Raw genomic sequence first — 19,333 nt, 5'->3', positions numbered from 1 at the left:
CCATTTTTCAAACATCAGATTCAAACTATTCAAACATAATTTCAGCTTGCTGGCATACATAAAGGGTACGTTTCTTTTAAAAGCTTTTTTTTCAATTATGTGACGCAGATGCTTTGCTTTTGCCTTGAAAAGGTAGAGTAACCATGGCAATTTTGTCAACATTACATGCATACCCTCTAGTGATGTAGCTGGCTGCTGTAGTAAAGAAAGGATTTCAAATAATCGAAAACAGCGACACAAAGGTAAAGCTCTTTTCCATATCAGATAGTGTAATACAAAAAGAAGCTGCAATAATTATAGCTGAGCTGTTTGGCACATGAACAGTAATGATATGTTGGTACACATATGCATGATTTCTGTCATATTTCATAAGAAAATAGAAACGATAAGTCCAACAAAAGTCCATTCTGTATGTATTAATAAAAGTCTCCGAGTCAAAATAATCTACTGCTGGAAAGATAAATAAAGAAAAAGAGGTTCCACATATACAGTATGTGCTTTGCATTGATACAGTCTTCTGAGGTCCATTCTGTAGTTTACAGCCTTCTGAGGTGAAAGTGTCACAGTAGATTTGAAGAGTAACGAGTGCTGTTGATGTACTTCAATCTGATGATCTGCTGAACGTCTCGGCAGAGTCAGATTCCCGCTTTTAGTCAGGCAGTTGATGGAGCCTGTGTATGTCCTCTAGCCTCTGTTCTCATTGGATCCTAGCACGTCTCTCCCAGAATCCTATGCAGGTCCTCAGGTAGAACACGCCCTTCTTCCCCACGACTTATATTCCTCACCACCCTTTGATAATGCACACGTAAACACAACACACCACTAACGTTAATTCACTTTTTTTCATCTCCAGATTAGTTTTCATCATTTAGAATTGGTGTTCCCACACATTGTCATGGACAAAATTTCCATTACTTTTCAAGGACCCCTGGAAAATAAGACTGTGAATTACATGACTTTTCCAGCTTTTCCATGACTGTGGGAACCCTGTAAATTGTTCTGTCATTAACATTTTTGAAATAAGAAGGTTATTTTACCACATTCCTGACGTTTCCTCATGAAGAAGCTGGATGACATCACCACAGTTAAAGATGATGTCATCAGTGCTGGCCATGCTGCTCTCCACCATGACCCTGTACCTGCCCGCCACCTGCAGCAGAAGAAAAACAACTTAAAACACAGCAAAACAGTTCATTTTAATTAAGGCTGTCAGGGTTAACGCATTAATCCCAATGTGATTCAGGTCCCAACATAATGCGTTATTTTTTAAATGGCATGCTGCTAAATTGTCCCTTTAAACACAACTTGTAGTCAAATCGTGTCCTGCTTTCAATCATTCAATCATTGGACATCAGTAAGTAATTATCTCTGAGTAACTGCACGCCATATTGATCAGTCATTGATCTCGTTTTCTTTTAGCTCAACGTCATGCTTCCAAGACCATCACTTTTCTTGTGTTGCTTTCAGATGCCTTTCATAAATATGCTATTTAAACCTTTGAACACTAAATAAATTGGTTAAATTTCTTTCATAAAAGCGGGCAACTTGAGCAATTTGTATTTAGTAGATTTAGAAGATTATTAAAAAAACAAAAATAGGGAAAATGTTTAGGGACAAAAACGAAAAAGCTTGGAAAAATACTATACATATAAAATTGTCATAATTGCATTGAATTATTATAATTTTAAGGTCAGGTCATTTTTCTTTTTTTGGTACTAATATAAAGGTAACATTCTTTTACTTTTTATTAATTTCTTGCTAATTTTGGGTCATTTTTTCTTAAATCGATCATTGCCTTCTTCCCATGTTTTTGAAAGAAATCAAGCCAATTTGCTCATGTTTCAAAGGGTTATATTCTGTCTGCATTAGCCCACCAAGCTGTCGATCGTCAGTATACGGCTGGCTTTGCAAGTGGACTCCACCACCCAGTTGAGGCAGGACGCACATTGGCAGCAGGTCGAGCTCGCCCTGGTTCAGGCAGGACCTGTATCCTTGGTCTCAGCAATCGATGGCACTAGTTGTGGGCTGTTAGTAGCTGCAAGGCTTAGTGTTCAAAAAACAAATCATTTTTCCATCACTACCTGTGCCATGACATTAACAAAATCTCACCAGGGGTGCGGGCTGATCCTCCTCGTCTGAGTCAGATAAGTTGGAGAGGTCTGTAGCTGCACCCCAGTCCTCCAGGCCCTCACAGATCGCCACTGAGTGAGCAGGGACAGGCCAAGCTGCAGGTGACAAGACAGCTGAGACGACTAAAAAAGGTAGTGCTATACTTTTTAAATCCCTAATATTACACAGTCTTTGCATAATCACTGTCAAAAATGACAAAGATACTTTTCAGTTAATACAGGGTCATTATGAAAACTACTAGATCTTTTTCATTGGGTTGCAAAAACAAGAGTAAATTTAAGCTGGGTTCTGGTCAGAGTTTAGCAAAGCTAGGTTTCTTACGAATTGAAATTAAGCAGAGCTTGGTTGCACAGTTAAAAACAAATCTCTGTTTAGTGTGTCGTATCAAAGTCTGCTCTGTGTTCTGATGCCTTAAGGATTTTTGGGAAGACTGGACTGAGTTCTATCCATAATCAAGGCTATTTAAAAGAGATTGGGACACGCTGTGTGACCCTACAGGAGCCATAGTATATGATACATGTACAATGTCATTGCAGAATTGTATTTTTAAGAGAAATTCAAAATAGGACACGCACATTGCTTAGTGGGTGCTGGATCCATGATGAACAAATGTAAAGAGAGAAATCTGCCATTAAAGATTTCATTCTGCAGAACAATTGTCGTTTCGAGGCAGTATGCTCCTCCTCAATCTTGCCAAATATTAAAAATAATAATAAATAGAATCATTTTAATTGTATGTACTAGTTAGTCTATCTTTGTTTTGCAGGGTTAATTCACATTTTTACCAACATTTCCGTGACTCATCTAGGTTATTCATGACTGTGCAAACTCTGTTTTACACCCCAGTCATGTTTATTATCAAGAAGATTGTGTTTTTTTACTCTGTTTACTGTGTTTTCCCCTCCTGTGTTCCTGAGCAACTTTCCCCTGACTTACTCATCTACACACCTGCCCTGCATCAGCAGCGTTAGTCCCTCCCTGCTCCTCAGTTTCTCCCAGCCACACAGCTCCCTGCCTGCTCTCCTAATCACCTTACTGCCCTCACCTGAGCTTCTCTGCTATTGTCTCCACCTGCACTTCATCCCCTCGTCAGACCAGTGTGCATTTAAGTCCTGGATTTCAGGTCAGTCTTTGTTTGCTCCTGGGCTTTGTTATGTGATCTTCAGGTTTTGCTTTTGTCTGTCATAGATATTTCACTATGTTAGGATAAAGCCATTGAGATACTTCATCTTGTTTTTGAGAAGGTCTCAAAGCATATGTTCATAAAACAAATAGAAAACAGAACAAAAGACAGAACAAAAGACATGACAATGAAAAAGACAATCAACAACCCTACAAACAACAAACTAACCAAAAGAAAAAGGAAAGAAAAACCTGGAGTGCGACCTTAAATTAAACACAATCAAAAGTATGTTGAGCAATCTCTAAATAGAGAAACATTGATGGCATTACTTAAAATATTAGTTCAATAAAATATCAGTTTTATGCTGAAGAGACAAACCACTTTAAATGAGTTAAATGATGACAGAGAATGTATATTTAAAGGTTACTTATGCCAGTCAGAAGGACCTCGAAAAAAGTAAAAAAAAAAAAAAGGTCTTCAGTCACAAAGCACACTATAAAGAGGATCTGACCTGAGCTTCTTTGTGAATAATTTTACGTATAAGGAACAAAGAAAAGTTTTATACAATATGAGCATTAAAGTTGATGTGTTTAAAAATAAATTGAAGCCAGTGACGTTTTTCCCAGTTCCAACTTTAAATAAAAATGATTTATTCAAGTTCCTATTGTCAGTAGTCTCCTGCCTTTGGGTCCACCTGCTGCACACCACATGACAAATCCACGAAGATTTATGCAAACCAAAATGAAGTATAGAGTTTTATCAATATAGAGAACCTTGCTAACCAAAAACTTAAAGGAGCAGTGTGTAGGATTTACAGTCATTCAAATAGGGTTCCCTTCTAACGCAGCATTAGTGGCATTTAGTGTTGAGGATTGCTGATTGCAACCAGCTGAAACTTCTCTCGTGTACCAAGCATGAACTCATGATTAGGATTCTTTTAGTGTTCGTTGTTCAGAAGGTTTTTACCAGGAGCCATAGAGGTCTCTTCCTCTCCAAAACAAACTGACCAGGCAATTTAAACCACTAAAAACACAAAATAAAGTGTTTTCACATAAAAAATGTGTGTTTTTCTAACACTGTTTGGCTCATTGTGAAGGGGCTGCAAACTATGGTGGCTGACGCAAAAAAATGATAAAAAAAGCAGATGGCTATGTCTAAAGCCAGTATCCGGTTTGTCTGTTCTGGGCTACTGTAGAACATGGTGGTGCAACATCACGATCTCTGTAGATGCGAACCCACTCCCTATGTAGATATAAACTGACCATTCTCAGGCAACGAAAACAAAACAGCTCTTATTCTCAGGTGATTTTAAACTACAGAAAACACACTTATTATATCATATTCAATTTCTGCCAATATATCCCCTTCAGTCCTACACACTGACCTTTAAGATCTGCCCAATGAAAGACCAGGTGTTTAGACAAGCAACAGTAAAATGTTTGCAGTCATTTCTCATAAAGTATATTAAAAAGAAAATGCAGAAAATGAAAGTTGTAAAGGCAAATAATAGTTCTAAAGGCAAAAATAACATGAAGTAACTGTTGTGTATTTTAAGCGACTCACTGCGTCGAGGTGAGTTAACCACAGGGTCTGAGTGGGCGGGGCTAGTGTGTAAGGACTCCTCCCCTCTGAGACGGTGCGAGTGGCTTGTTGTCAAGGAGCTGTGAGGAACAGGGAGACACGCTGAGCAGCCTCCCACCGACGCTCCGCCCCACGACACACACATCTCTGATGCACTAAACCGCATCGCCATGGGAACAAGACACAACCACAACAAACAAAAAACGAAACAACAACAACAACATCCACGGTGTCACAAAACGAGCTCATTCACATTCTGTAAATCAATACAGCATTCCATAAAGTTCACGGTCACATATATTTCAACGTCTGATTTTGTAACAAATATTAATCATATCAGAGATCGCTGAAATATATGGCAATATTATTTTGAGTACACAGTATTCTGCACACGTACCAGGACTACCACAGAATTTGCAAACAATCCACAGTGTGGCTCTAAGTAGTATACATAAAACATTAAGAAAAAAAAAGTGTTATTGTGTAATTTGTAATTGTTGTTTTAAGTAAAGCACTAAAACAACGTGTGGAAATATATCTGAATATGCGAGGCCAGTTTTGCAAAGCGAAAGGGATTTTACAAACTGTAACACGCAGGAAACATGTTACTGTCTGAAATAGGAGGCCAGTGACAAACTGACAGATGAAACAGCTTCATCATGTTTTGGATATATGAACAACACTTATTAGCAGTACTTCTTTATTGTTGGTTTTGACCTAATTGTGAAATTAGCTGAGAAAGTAAAACAAAGAATATTGCCAGCCTTATTAAGCTAAAGTCATGAAATAATTGACCCCCCAAAAATGTTTTGTAATGTTAATCATTTTCTTGTATGAGTTGAGTATTGTGAAGCTCAGACGACCCAAACACTGATCAAATGTATAACATGCTAGCATGCTATCAGTAAACAGAACATGTGTCTCCTAAAAAAAACTGCACAGACGCACACATCTGTACCAACACACTGTAGAGTTCAGTTTTTGACACTATCCCAGAGAACCAGTGACTGACAAACATCAGAGCAACAACTGTAAGATCTCTGGAAAACCTCTAATAGTGTCCATAAAGTTTTCACTGTCTTTCTAACATACTTAACTTAGTAGAAAAAATATGTAACGTACACATTTTCTATAGTTTTACTGTGTCGCTGTTTCCATGGTGCTGAAATTTTACAGCATGGCATTTCAGCATTATGGACATCGTTGGAGCCATCTGTACAACTTGGCAATGTAGTCATGAAAACCAGTTCTCAAGGGTAATGACAAAATGCAAATACATCACATGTACACACACTGCATACACACAAACTCATCCAATGACTTCCAACATCCTGCTTACAGAAAACCACGATGCTTAAAAAATAAAAAAGGGTGGCCATGGGTGAAACTGAGAGGGTATTTCAGAAATTGAATTTCCATTATTATCACTAATGGTGAAGGAAAGTGACAAAATTTTAAATCAATTTCTGAATTGAGACTGGATTAAAAGTGAGTTGACCCATTCCCACCACCACACATCTGGAGGTCTTAAACTGACACAGAGGACGGCAGAGAGGTCATGCAGAGAGAATCACCTGTCAGAGAGGGGGTTGTCTGGGAGTGAAAGAGATGGAGCCTCATCTGAGAAAAGGAGAAGGGACAGAAGAAAAAGACATATTACATTCAGAAAGATTGAATCATCAGAACAAAAAACGAGACTCTGTCCCAAGATCTTCATGAGAACTTTAACATCTGATATTTATGTTGGAAATGGGCTTTTGGTACTAAGCAAAATATAGCTGTACTCATCGAAAGCTCGAACATTAAAGAACATAAGCTGTTACATATTATATCGACAGTTCTATATTTCCTCTTGGCATGAACGAATCAGAGCTGAGTCTAAGTTAAACAAAATAAAATCAGACATTTCAACATGTAAATTAGGGCTGCACCACATATCACTTTTTTTAAAAATTTCACATTGTGAAAGATGTTCAGACATTTTTTTATATATTATATCTATCAGGAAAAAAACTCACTTTAAAAGGCAGAATTAAGGACACTTAAATTTAATATGGAGGCAGCAAATGAATTATGGCAGTAATAGAAACCTTTACGCATCTTCTGCTGGTTGGTGAGAATTTTTCGAATCTCTGTCAGCCAGGCAACTTTGACCTCCAGTGTGGGAGCCTACACACACACACACACACACGCACACACACACACACACAAAGAGAGAGGGACCATTACATGAGAAAGGTTGTGTGAATGAGCTGAAGATACAGACCTTGAGAAAAAATGGAAAGAAAAACATGAAATACCTGAACTATGTACACCACTTCTCTGCCACTGTACCAGATCTCAAATTTCTTCACATCTCCTTTCACGTTTTCTGTGATTCCCACTGCACTCATCTACAGAAATAGGGAAAAGTCAACTTCACAACATCCTCACTGACTCCATGCTGCTACAATATTTTCATTAGAGCCAAAAAATGTGAAGTACAACAAAAACATTGAGGAATGATTCGTTATAGCTCTGTTGAGTTGGATTGGATGTAGGTGTGTGTAGCAGATAACATGAGTGTGTTATATATTGTTACTCTGAGGCAGGATTTGAAGCTGTAGAAGGGCGTCCTGTCATGAGTGTCGTCGTCTCTGCGCTTGCAGAAGAGCAGGGCGAGGTCGTAGAGGAAGAGATGTCTCTGCATGGGTTTGAACCTGGCCAGCTCCTTCATGCGCACTGCTGCCCTCTTATGGCTGATCCACACGCTGAAGCTTCCCTGCATCACCACCCGACCCAGCTGGCTGAGGTCACCCTGGGAAGGACAGACAGACAGGCAGACAGAAAAGATATGAACGTAGAAAAACAGCACCAGCAAGTGATTGATACATTAATTTTTAGTAATACCTGAAAAACCCAAAGTAGTTTCCATACTATACTTTAGTCTATGAGGATTAGGGATTACACAGATATGCAATCAAATGAGTTTTTTTATTTTTATTTTTCTAATGCACTTTGTGAATTTTGACCCATTTATATATAAAAGTGGTACAAACTTGTATAAATCACATACATAGATTACACATACATTACATATTCACATACATTACATAGATTAAACTTTACTTGTCCCCATGGAAAACATTTGCTCTGGACTCTGCACTACAGTTTTTGTACTTTTCTTTTTTAAATTAAGTGATACAGTAATATTTTAACTTTTGCTGACAGTACAGATATTGTGGCAAATACTAGAAATGTTATTTTCTTATGTATTTTTAATTTTATGAAAAGACTAAACAAAAAAAAAAAATTGAATGCTATTTTTATGAATAGCCCATCAGGTCAATGCCAATAAATACTAAATAAAGCCAGTTAAGTGGAATTTTCCAAGAACATAAAACTTTTAGTTTCATTTAATTGTTAATTTAATTTATGCCTCTGGTAGTAAAAAACTAAACTCACTGGGAAAAATATTGACGGAAACTAAACAAATGATTAAAACATTTATATTAAAACATACATAACAAATCACTGGCATTATCGTCCACTCTATCGTATCCATTGATTTGACTGGTTGCTACCTGATATCCAGTGATGGCGATCTGATGCATGGAGTCGTTGACAGACTTGAGCAGCTCCAGCATGGAGTCCAGAGCCTCCTGGAGTTCACAGCGGTATTGCTCCTCCGCACAGTGTTTCAACAGCTCCTGAACAAAGACAGAGACACGGGCTGACAGATCAGTGTTTTTTCAGTTTAGGAAATTTAAACTGCATCAGTGCCTGCAGATACAAATCAATTTTCTCTGGACAGCCATGTTGGCAATTTGTGTCCGGGCCTGTTCAAGATGTCTTCATGTAAGTGTTACCTATCTGTCCTTATCTGTGTGGACGCTTTGCTGTTGGTATAACTCTTGATTGCTTGGCTCTCTCTGCCATCGTCCCTTTATCCATTCATCAATCTCAATATATATATATATATATTTTTTTAACCAAATCCTGTTATAGCAAAGACTAACCTGATCACATGACTCTATGGAAGGTAAGGTCGGCTGTTCATTCCACTATATTTGATCCAAAGGGAGATGCATCATAAACTTTTGGATGGATTACCATGATGTTCAGACATTAATGTCCCCCAGACTTTGGTGACCCCTTAACCTTTCCTCTAGTGCCCCCATCAGGAAAAACTAAGGTCAAACAAGTAAAATTTGCCAAAGTTAGATGGCAATGCAGTGATTAGCATTTGGCTAGCATGACTGCAGACTCTTGTAGCTGATATGGTTTGTGCCATATGCAAAATGAGCCATCTCTGTAATACCTACATTAAAGGTATATACAAAAACTTAAACATGAAAATAAACTTTGCAGCAGAGGTGTAACATTAGACCAGAGGTATACTTGCTTTTTAACTAGATGTTTGTACAACAACCAGCTGCAATATGAACACATTTGTTCAGATCATTTGTTCACAAACTTGCCAATGTACTACATAATTCATAAAGAGGGCACACCAGAGAACTCGGACTGTACAGAACTTCCAGACTTTCATTATTTAAGCAATAAAGATGGTGACACTCGAGGAGGATATTGCTAATTCTGAGATCACAGCAGGAAGCGTGATTGTACATACAGCTAAGGCCCCTAAATAAAGCATTTTGTAACAATGGCGGGTATGTTTCTCACACTGCCCCTAACATTCATGTGCATATTGCACCTTGCGTATGTGTAGCATTACTTTCTTAGGGTGTTAGCAAAAAAGAAACACATGGACCCAAGGCAGCCATCATGCACACATGAACATGTAGTTAGAAGTAAATATATCTCCGTCTTAAGTCTGCGCCATCTGCTTATTTTTATCATGAAAAGGCTGCTTTTCAAGAGTCACTCAGTGCTTGATAAACTTTTGCATCAAGGCAGAAAATTCTTTACAGTTGTGCAGAAAAAAGGAGTCAGAATTCTCTGAAATTATGGTAATCTCAAAATAATTTGCCTTAATGATGACACCTAAAGACGACGTCTTTAAAACGTGCATGTCACTGTATGAGCTGCGTTGCTACATGACTCTCCATCACTGACTGACTCAGATGTACTGAACCTTGAGCAGCAGCTGGTACTTTGTGAGGCGTTGGACTGGTTTCAGGAGGTAAGAGTCCAGACCCAGCTTGTGGTCCAGCTTCTTCTGGCACTCCTGCAGAGACAGTGAGAGAGAGAGAGAGAGAGAGAGAAATGTTTCTGTAATGCACATAGCTGGAAAAAATTATTGATTCAGAAAGTAAAGAACACCCCCGCTTTAAAGACAAATATATCAAGATTAAGCCTTCTATCTACATTAATCCAAATAACCATCAATATGGGACAATAGGTGGATTATGTTAAATATTCAAGTACCTGAAAGAAGGGCGAATCAGAGCACTGTCTCCATAGCAACTCGGAGTGAGGCTTGTTTTGGCAGTAACGCTCATACACCTGGAACTTCTCTTTCTGCTCACACACACACACACACACAAATGTACACTTATATCTGTTAGGCATATACTTCACATTAAGTTCCCGTGCTTCTCGCCATGTTTCCTCACCCGCTTCAGGAAGCAAGCCCCCACCCTCTCTGGCGTCTCAAGGCAGCTCTGCAGATCCTGGAGAAAGATCCTAAATGGAGAATCCGAGAGGAAAATTAAAGGAAATTGGACTGAAAAGAAAAAGGGGGAGGGGGACTCAGTGACAGCTTGTGTGTGTGTGTCTTGCCTGCTATGAAACTGGTAAATCTCTGGCATGTTGCCAAACAGAAGGTCCTTCTGGCTACGTAGAGCAGAAGGAAGAAGATTAGACATGGATGGGTCCTCCATTTCTGCCCTGTAGCCCTGATGAGAGGAGAGGAGAGGATAAAGGAGACGAAAACAGTAAAAGAAAAAACAGGGCAGGAGAAGTTGATAGAGAAAGCAGGAAATATGAAATAACAAAATGTCTTTATAAAACAATGTGGGATCAAATTCGGGCAAGAGCCATCGCTGTATTTATACTTCATTCTTCCAGTACCCTCTGGTACACTGTACTGTAAACTACTCCACAAAAGTAAAATGCCATGAACAAAATCTAAAATAAACTAACCAGAAGGACAGAAAGCAGCTCGTCCACATAGATCCTCTCCGTAGCTATCAGTTCCTTCATAATATGGCTGGAAAGAGTGAGAATGAGAGAAAATGAAATAAAAACTGAGTGTAAAACACAAGAAAAGACTTAATGCTGCTGTGCAAACAGTTACTCTGGTACAAAAAGTCGATAAGGCTCCTGTATGAGTCACACCAGCATGTTCTCATCCCCAGGTCATCAAATACCAACGCTTTGTGACACCCCTCTGAATGTGATGTTGACCCCAAAGGCTCCCTTTAGCGTCTTCATGAGATGCTTTTCAACAAACTCCAATGTAAACTTAATAACTGACAATGAGAGCAAGTGATGTGGTATTAAGAGTGAGAAAGTCAGCGTAGGGTGAGAGGGAGGGATGGATAGACTGTTGTAATGTAACTTTACAACATTTACACAGGGTCTCTGCACACTGATGTCACTCACGTGATGTTGGTTATTTAATGTTACATTATTGTTATAAATGTTCTTATTTTACCAAAAGGATGACCTTATCTCTAAATGTAACAACATAGTTCTGTTGCCTAAACCTAACCACATGTTACACTGAGTCACATAGAGATGCAAAAGGGAACCCTGTGCATCACTATGAGACGCCAAGGGATGTGACCAAGCACCTGTTTTTGATGACCCACACACGCAGATTAATACACAAACACTGCAGGTTTAGAGTCACAGATCAAAGGTGAAGGATCATGTGACAGGTGAAACACGGTGTACCGTGTGACCTGCTCCGGATTGTCTTCTGCCTCTGAGTCTGTTTCAGTGGTGGAGCCGTACAGACAGCTGCGGTTGCCCTGGAAATCATGCATTACCTCGATCTGACAAAACACACATCAAACAAGGATCTGAGCTTTGAGCCTTGGACACATTTGTAAGACAAGCTCTGGCATGAATTTAATCAATAGCATTCTGCTGCTATCAGTTTCTATTAACACTACATACACACACACACCTTGCGTTGGCTGTTGTTCCTCCTTGCGGCTCTTTTCCCAGGTAGCAGGTCAAAAGAGAACTTGGAGTTCAGGACATTGAAGTCTACACCTGTGAAGGGAATCACACAGATGCGACTGATGCTGATGGAGCAGAGGGGGAGAAAATATAATGCTGAATGTAAAAATGTCACAAGAGGGGAGTACAGACGAGAGGAGAAGTAAAAAGTTGTGAAGAGTGGAGTTAAGATGAATAACATTCAGACAGGGGACAGAAATAAGTGCAGGAAAGTATTAGATGAGATAAGAAGCAGCTGGACAGGTTTTACCATGTTTGGGGGAAAAGAGGGGTGACTTGCAGCGCTGCGCAGTCTGGTCAGGTTCAGGCCTGGGGGCCACCAGCTGAATTGGTCTGACCTGCACATCCGCTAACTTCCTCAGACACTGCTCTCTGTTTCTGATCATGGACTGCACCGAATTCAGCTTCTCTGTTACCATGGAAATCTGGGACTAAAAAGGAAAGAAAGAGTAAAATGAGGTAACTGTGGATCATCTCTATGTGCTTGTGTTCAGTAACGGTGGGTCACCTGCAGCTGTGGAGTGAGTATGGCTTCAAACTCCAGGCTCAGAATGTCCTGGCTGTTCTTCAGTGCGGTCGGCGCCCTCTCCTGGTGGCAGCTCAGGTACTGCAGCGCCTCATGAGCTCCCTCTCTTGTTTGGAACTTGTCCACCATCTGACTCGCCAAAAGATAGGCGCCTTCGTCGCACCACCTCAGTGCCTACACACAAAGACACACACACACAGATACACAAAGAAAAACTGTGTTTTAGGGTACATTGTACAGAAGAATACAGATTTGATGGCATTGCATGCCTGCATTTGTGAGAATAAATGTTCTTTCTACATTTTGAAATCAATACAAACATGCAGCTTGCAGCTTACATTACTTGTGGTTTGTGCCGAAACATGCAGGGAAAATAGAGAGAGAAGAGCATGCACAGACAAAAAAGGACAGTCAAACACAAATATAAACAAGTTCTCTTTTAATGTTTTATTCCCACAGCAATAATTCTGGGTTTCTATGCATTCACTATCAGTGTATGTCTTGTGTCAGCACTTTTACCTCTTCAAGGCGGAGCAGTAGGTCTCGTGCTCGATTGAGCGATGCACGCTTTGTGCGTATGGCATTGGTGATGACATCACAGTAATGCCGCAGCTCGTTGCAGCGTTGAACAATGAGAGCCAGGGCGTAATGGTGGTTGGCTGCTAACTGGTGGCCATGTAGGATCACCACCTGGGCTCGAGCCATTTCCTCCTGATCCACAAACACACACAAAACTGATTTTCAAACACTGTGTGCCCCGAAACTTTATAAGGAAGGAGCTACATACAACATGAAATCTCTGGGGGGAGCTGTTCGACTGTAGACAGACCTGAAGCTTCCAGAGTTACTAGCAGTAGCACAAGGTGGAATAAGGATCATGCATGTGGAACATTTTGTCATAATTAGTGTGTAAACATGTTTTGTGAGGTCAAAGTGACCTTGACCTTTAACCACAAAAATCTAATCAGTTAATTCTTGAGTCCAAGTAGAGATTTGTACAAATTTTGAGAAAATTCCCTCATGGTCGTCTTTAGATATTGCATTTATGAGAACAAGACAGATGCAAGGTCATAGTGACCTTGACCTTTAGCCACCAAATAACACCTCATCCTGAGTCCAAGTGGATGTTTGTGCCTAATTTGAAGAAATTCCTTTTAGGCCTTCTTGAGATAATGTAAACACAAGAACAGGATTGATGGATAAACAACCCTAAAACATAATGCCTCCAGCCACAAGCATTGCCACTGCGGACGCATAAAAACAAATCCCTGCTAAGAAACACAAAGGAGAGACAAAATCACTTCCTTCACACTTCATCTCAAACTCTAAGTGTTGTTTGACTCTGTGACCTGAGCGTGTGTATCCAGCGACTCCAGGTCGTTCAATAGCTGCTCTGTTTGAACCACTGTGGTCCCCACAGGGCTAATGACCATCTCCTGCTCAGTGATCCTCTGCAGCACCTCCTCCATCTGCACACACACACAAACACACACGGGTTATCAACACAGCAGTGCAACATAGAGTCGAGGCTAATATAACACACCAATCATCACACCTGCTGGAAGCTTATTTCATAGTGCAGCAGCTGGAGGTACTGCTGCAGCTTGAGGTGGTGTTTCTCAAAGAAGCCATCAAACGCCTCCTCCATGTCTCTGAGCTGAGCCAGGAGCCTGAAAACACACACACACACAAGGACATTCACACAAGCTGCATGGTGAAATAGAGGTTTGATAATATGTTTGTGTCAAACTGAGAATATGTCTTCTAAATCCTCTCATCCGTCCATCCTTTTTTTCAAAACTACAGCTATTATGCTGCTAGATGGTTAAATTCTTATGTTGTGCTTCACTTATCTACTGATACTGTACCTCTGAACAGTGTCCATGTCTGATTTTAGGTCCCTCTCCTCCTCTACATCTCTCTTCGAGGCCTTGACTGTCTCTAGGTTGGACAGCAGCAGTCGTCCTTCTTTCAGCACGCTCCGGATATCGTCCTTAAAAACATGACAAACAACAAGAAAAGACAAATGAAACCATCACACGAAACCAGAAAAAAAACAGAAAGCAAAGTCAAATACAAACACTGCCAGACACAGAGATAGAGTGAGGAAGGAAAGGAGCTAGCGTCAACCTTCATCTGTCGGTATCGGTGTGTGTGTGAGTGCAGCAGGAACTCAATGGCGCTGGCTTCGTCCGGAAGTTCGGTCTCAGATAGCTCTGATCCGAAGCCCTGCAGCAGCTGGGCGATCTCCTTCACTGTCACCGCAAAAGTCTCAATGGCCTGCAGACACAATCCCTCATTACCAGACATAAAAAATACACATGCACCATTACCGAACATTTCTAATTCAGGTGGTGTTTTAAATTAAGAGTTAATTAGCCAAGTTTTTAAACACAATAAGTAAAATAATGCCTGTAGGAAGGTCTCATTTCTTGGGATGTTTTATTGTCAGTAACAAGGAGTTTTAGGAAGTATCCAGCTGGTGCAAACAGAGCCTCATCCTATAGCTTTGAAGACGAAGTGTGCAAGATTTTTGAGGATTTAATGTTATCTGGTGGTGAGGACTGCAGATTGCAACCAGCCAAAAACTTCTCCCATTTTTCCATTCTATGCAACGTGGTGTAGAAAAGGACCAGCTTTTTTAGGTTATTATACACCAAAAAAAAAACATATTTATTGTATTAAATTTTTGGCAGTACAGCCCCGTAAATCCTACACACTGGACCGTCTTCATGTTCAACATGTCATGCTCTAGTGAATAGCATCAGAAGTGCGTACCGTGCGGAGGACGATCCAGTCACTTTGGCAGTACTCCACTTTTGCAGTGAAGTCTGATGTCAGGTGGTTTTCATCGATGTAGCGCAACAGATCACCAACTGAACGCAGCATCACCACCTAAAATCACAGAGCCACAAGGCATCTAAGAAGAACGCATACTGTTTACAAAATTAGACAGGAAGATTATGTGTGGTGCAGAGACAGTGTAACACATTTATATATGTATTACAGTGGAAAAAACATTGTCTCCCATCCATTTCTAAATGTTGAGTTTTAAACCTCATCTCACCGGCATCTTTAACAGGAAGTCATCCTGGCTAAAGCGGAAGCCCAGGTCGGTACTTGAAGACGGACTTGGGGCAGAGCTTAACAAGCCAGTGGGGCGGAGTACCAAGACCAAATGCAGATTTCCTGGAAATGAGGTCTGAAAGAGAAGGACGAATATCATGTTTTAGTTAACTCAGCTTCCTAATATTACTCGACGCAACTAAATTGTGGACTAGGAGCAGGGGACAAAGGATGACAGGAGAGTTAATAGTCATTACTTTGCATAAGGTCACAAATGTAAATCAATGTTAGACCCAACGGCTCTGACTACTGAGGGTTTACTGAAGACTGTGATCATGATATACATTGAATTTATGCAGTGTAAATGGTTTCTGTCCAAATTTATCTTCCACAGCATCCCCCAGATTAAGGCAGAGGAGCACAGCATGAGAGTCGGACATCGGTCAGAAGTGTTGACAGCTGAATGTTGTCAGTCGTGCGGTCTCGCAGAGCTCAACACAGCATCAGCATCTCTCTGTGTCAATCTGGGAGGTCGATCTGTCTCCAAAGCACTTCAGCAGCTCTGACAGTCAGCTCCTCCAAATGCCGCTGCTGCTTCTTCACTCATCTTCATGATCAGCATGCCCTCACTTTACCTTTGCTCTGCAAGCATAGAGCTGCTGTTATTATTTCTGTTAACACTATAGGCTTTTTCAGCTTGAGTCCATTACTGATACATTTTCTGTGTGGCTTCTGCTACCTTATGGTTTCAGTATTTCTCATTTTTGGAGTTTTTTTCTGTTTGTTTGTGTCTTTGTGATTTTTCCCTGCAGTATATCATTTCTCAACTACAGAAATACAGAAAATAATCGCTAAAATACACTGCTGTGTTTGCTTAAAAACCTGTATTAAGCACAGTGGTATAAGCATTAAAACCCATTAGTGTGTCCTTTTTACTTCCTTTAAAATGTCATATAAGCCTCTGTGTCTGCCTGGTTGCTTTTGGTATACAGCTTTCACATTATTCTCACCTATAATTCATACAGCGTCATGCAGAAACAAACAATAGGCTCAGAACAGCGACTTTTTTTCTCCCACTCACACCAACAAGGCTACAGGTATTTTAGCACAGATGGGCGTTCTCTCTGACAGTGGCAAACAGCTTTCTTAGTTCAGGTGTGCTGTAATCATCACAACTAGACATTTAAACCAGAAACTGCACACAGCTTTCTCTCCCATACACCTACCTTCCTGCAGCCTTTTGTACAAAAAATAATTAGTCATGCAAGTGTCAACATAAACCTGGATATGTACTCCTACAGCAGCCATGACAGATGATACTGGGAGATTGGAGACTTGTCAGAACATCTGCATTCCACAGCTGCATTTAGATGTATGGGAACCAAGTATTTCACACATATCTGTTACATAAAGCTGAATACTGTAACTTGAACACACTCCATAGTTGCAGACTGCAGAGCCGAAGCTGATCCAGACTCTTGCTGTTCTGGACCTGCAGTTGCATCCCAAACACACACACACACACACACACTTACACACACACACTCCCATACGCGCGCGCGCACGCACACGCACACACACACACACACACACACACACCACGTTTGTCATTGGCCTGTCCTGGTCCCCTGCACAGACTCTGAACATTGAACAGCCATCGGAATCTGTCTCTTCCCCGACATGCATTTTAAGTATCTCCTGCAGTTTGCACTGTACTGAGAGCACATCCCAACCTCTGTGTCGCAGTACTGAACTGTCTTAGGCAAAGCTCGTCTCTCTCTCTCTCTCTCTGCTCCTCTCTGCTGCAGTATCCTCGCCGCCCCGTTTGCAGCCTCCCACCTCCCCTCCTCCCGGCGGAGCTTACCGCGGCCCGGCGCAGACGGGGGAACCCCCGCAGCGGGTTGGACTCTGCCATGGCTCTCAGTGCTTCCTTGCCCCCCTGTTCTTCCCGGGCCCGGGAAGTCTGCAGCCGGACGTGGTGTCGGGAGCGAGCAGCCGCAGCGATGGCACGGTAACCTACACTGCAGTGTCCGGGCGGGCCGAGCTGCGCGCTCAGTGCGCACCTCAGCAGACGCACTTCTGCTCCCCACCAGGATGGAGGGGTGTGTTTCACCTACCTGACGTCAAAGCCAAAACAAGTTTCTTGCTCTGCAGCTGTTCTACGCAAATATCAATCTTATTGGAAATGAAAATTCAAAACTAAACTACTACTTCATTAGATATTTATTATAATAATGCTTATTACAAGAATAACTATCCTGCCTGACTCCGTTGTAAGACTATGGAAAATACATTGTCTTCATGTTTCTTACCTTCAAAGGAAAAAAATCTTTCCCTTTTCTTTCTTTCCTTTTTTTATTTTCTTTTTTCTTTTTTTTATTTGTATTTTTTGCCTTTTCATATTTAATCACTGAAAAAGCACACAGTGTAATTTCCACTGGATCCACGAGATGGCGCTTGAAAGTCATGATACTGTAAACCACCTCTGGATCACTTTTAGACAGAAAGAGTATAAAAGTAACACAAGTGCTAGTGCAGATTTGAAGTAGTTGTAGCACACTTTGCTTAAAATTTTCCATTTTATACAGCTTTATAGCCTATTTAATATATTCCTATACATTTGGAGGCAAATTTACTTTTTACTCCATTATATTAAAGCTACTGTGTTAGACTTGTTGCTTTGCAGACTTGCAGAAAAATATAAATCAGCTAATAAATAATGATATATTGTCATAAATGTGGCTCCCCCACTTTACGCTATATTAAGGAGGCCTAATTACAAATATCTCCACCTTTAAAAGCTACACCAAAAATCATAATCCAGTAATATAATATGTCTAGAAATGATCATGAAAATGGCCATTTTGTTTAATTAGTACTTTCAGATAAAATTTTGTAGAGGAATTGATGGTCCCCAGAGGATGAATCCTACTGACCTTGGTGATCACCAAACTTTAACTCTGGCGCCACCATTTGGTTTGTAGACCATCACCTGCTTAATTAATAACATTCCCAACGGCCTCAGCTGTAGTTTGTGTTTCGAACTGATAAGCAAATGTTAGAATACTGATATGCCAAACTAATGGTGAACATGGTAAGAAATTGTATGTTTCTAGCATCAGCATGTTGGCATTGTCATTGTGAACATGTTAGCATAATAATGATATTTGCTTAAAGCAAAAAACACTGCTGTGGCCAAGTGCATCCTCACAGAGCTGCTTACATGGTTGTCGATTTTGAGTCTTGTTTTGGGCTTGTTTCACCACTACATTATCTCATATTATAGTCCACCAGCTTCATGTAGTATCCCTCATTATATTATTGATGTGCATCATGTCATCTCCAAATTATAAATAATCGATTATGCTGGTTGTGGCCTTTGGCTGACGCTCCTCAGGAGACGCTCCACATCATTGTTTGGCTGCAGGCCTCCTACTGTGAGCTCTCTCAGCTGGTCCTAAAACCTCTCAGGACATGGGAGCTGTGCCAACTCGGGCTTTCGTGACCAGGTGCCACATGACATTTGTCTCACTCTTATCTGCATGTGTATTATCTCCTATTATCAAACTATGTCATTTTATTTTGTATCGAGAATGTTTTGTTTAGGTTAAAATTAATGTATAAAAATAATATTTGCTTTTTTTGACACACAGGATCAAATATGATACTTTTGGTACAAAACAGTGCAAAAATTGCTTTTAAGCTGGTGCAAGTAACTCCATACACTGGAATCAAATTTTACAAATAACCTGTCTTGATTTAAGCAAAATAAG

General features: G+C 40.5%; 1 protein-coding gene across 1 annotated transcript; it reads right to left on the bottom strand.

Moving 5' to 3' along the window:
* On the bottom strand, positions 1–17,577 carry LOC121952393 (proto-oncogene DBL). Its single transcript, XM_042499041.1, has 26 exons — positions 17,425–17,577; positions 15,562–15,696; positions 15,273–15,389; positions 14,625–14,774; positions 14,363–14,487; positions 14,050–14,164; positions 13,844–13,963; positions 13,014–13,205; positions 12,477–12,668; positions 12,219–12,399; positions 11,913–12,001; positions 11,678–11,778; positions 10,922–10,988; positions 10,559–10,674; positions 10,393–10,462; positions 10,205–10,297; positions 9,912–10,004; positions 8,398–8,523; positions 7,416–7,631; positions 7,135–7,227; positions 6,925–7,003; positions 6,409–6,454; positions 4,817–4,989; positions 2,110–2,225; positions 1,038–1,150; positions 1–789 (listed from the first exon to the last, which is right to left on the bottom strand). Exons 1-26 carry the CDS (start codon positions 17,473–17,475, stop codon positions 708–710), a joined length of 3,051 nt encoding a protein of 1,016 aa, XP_042354975.1. The 5' UTR covers positions 17,476–17,577; the 3' UTR covers positions 1–707.
* Between the last annotated feature and the right edge of the window lie 1,756 nt (positions 17,578–19,333).

This window comes from Plectropomus leopardus, chromosome 13, assembly GCF_008729295.1.
Source record: "Plectropomus leopardus isolate mb chromosome 13, YSFRI_Pleo_2.0, whole genome shotgun sequence".
NCBI lineage: Eukaryota > Metazoa > Chordata > Actinopteri > Perciformes > Serranidae > Plectropomus > Plectropomus leopardus.
This window is presented reverse-complemented; position numbering and strand designations above follow the sequence as displayed.

Bases quoted from the DNA above. Each gene is read 5' to 3' on its own strand.
- LOC121952393 (XM_042499041.1), bottom strand. From the start codon at position 17,475: ATGGCAGAGTCCAACCCGCTGCGGGGGTTCCCCCGTCTGCGCCGGGCC. The intron at 7,228-7,415 runs GTAACAATATAT...CTATTTCTGTAG, and splicing joins GCTTCAAATCCTGCCTCAGA to ATGAGTGCAGTGGGAATCAC. The intron at 2,226-4,816 runs GTGAGTCGCTTA...TGTCACCTGCAG, and splicing joins GGTTAACTCACCTCGACGCA to CTTGGCCTGTCCCTGCTCAC.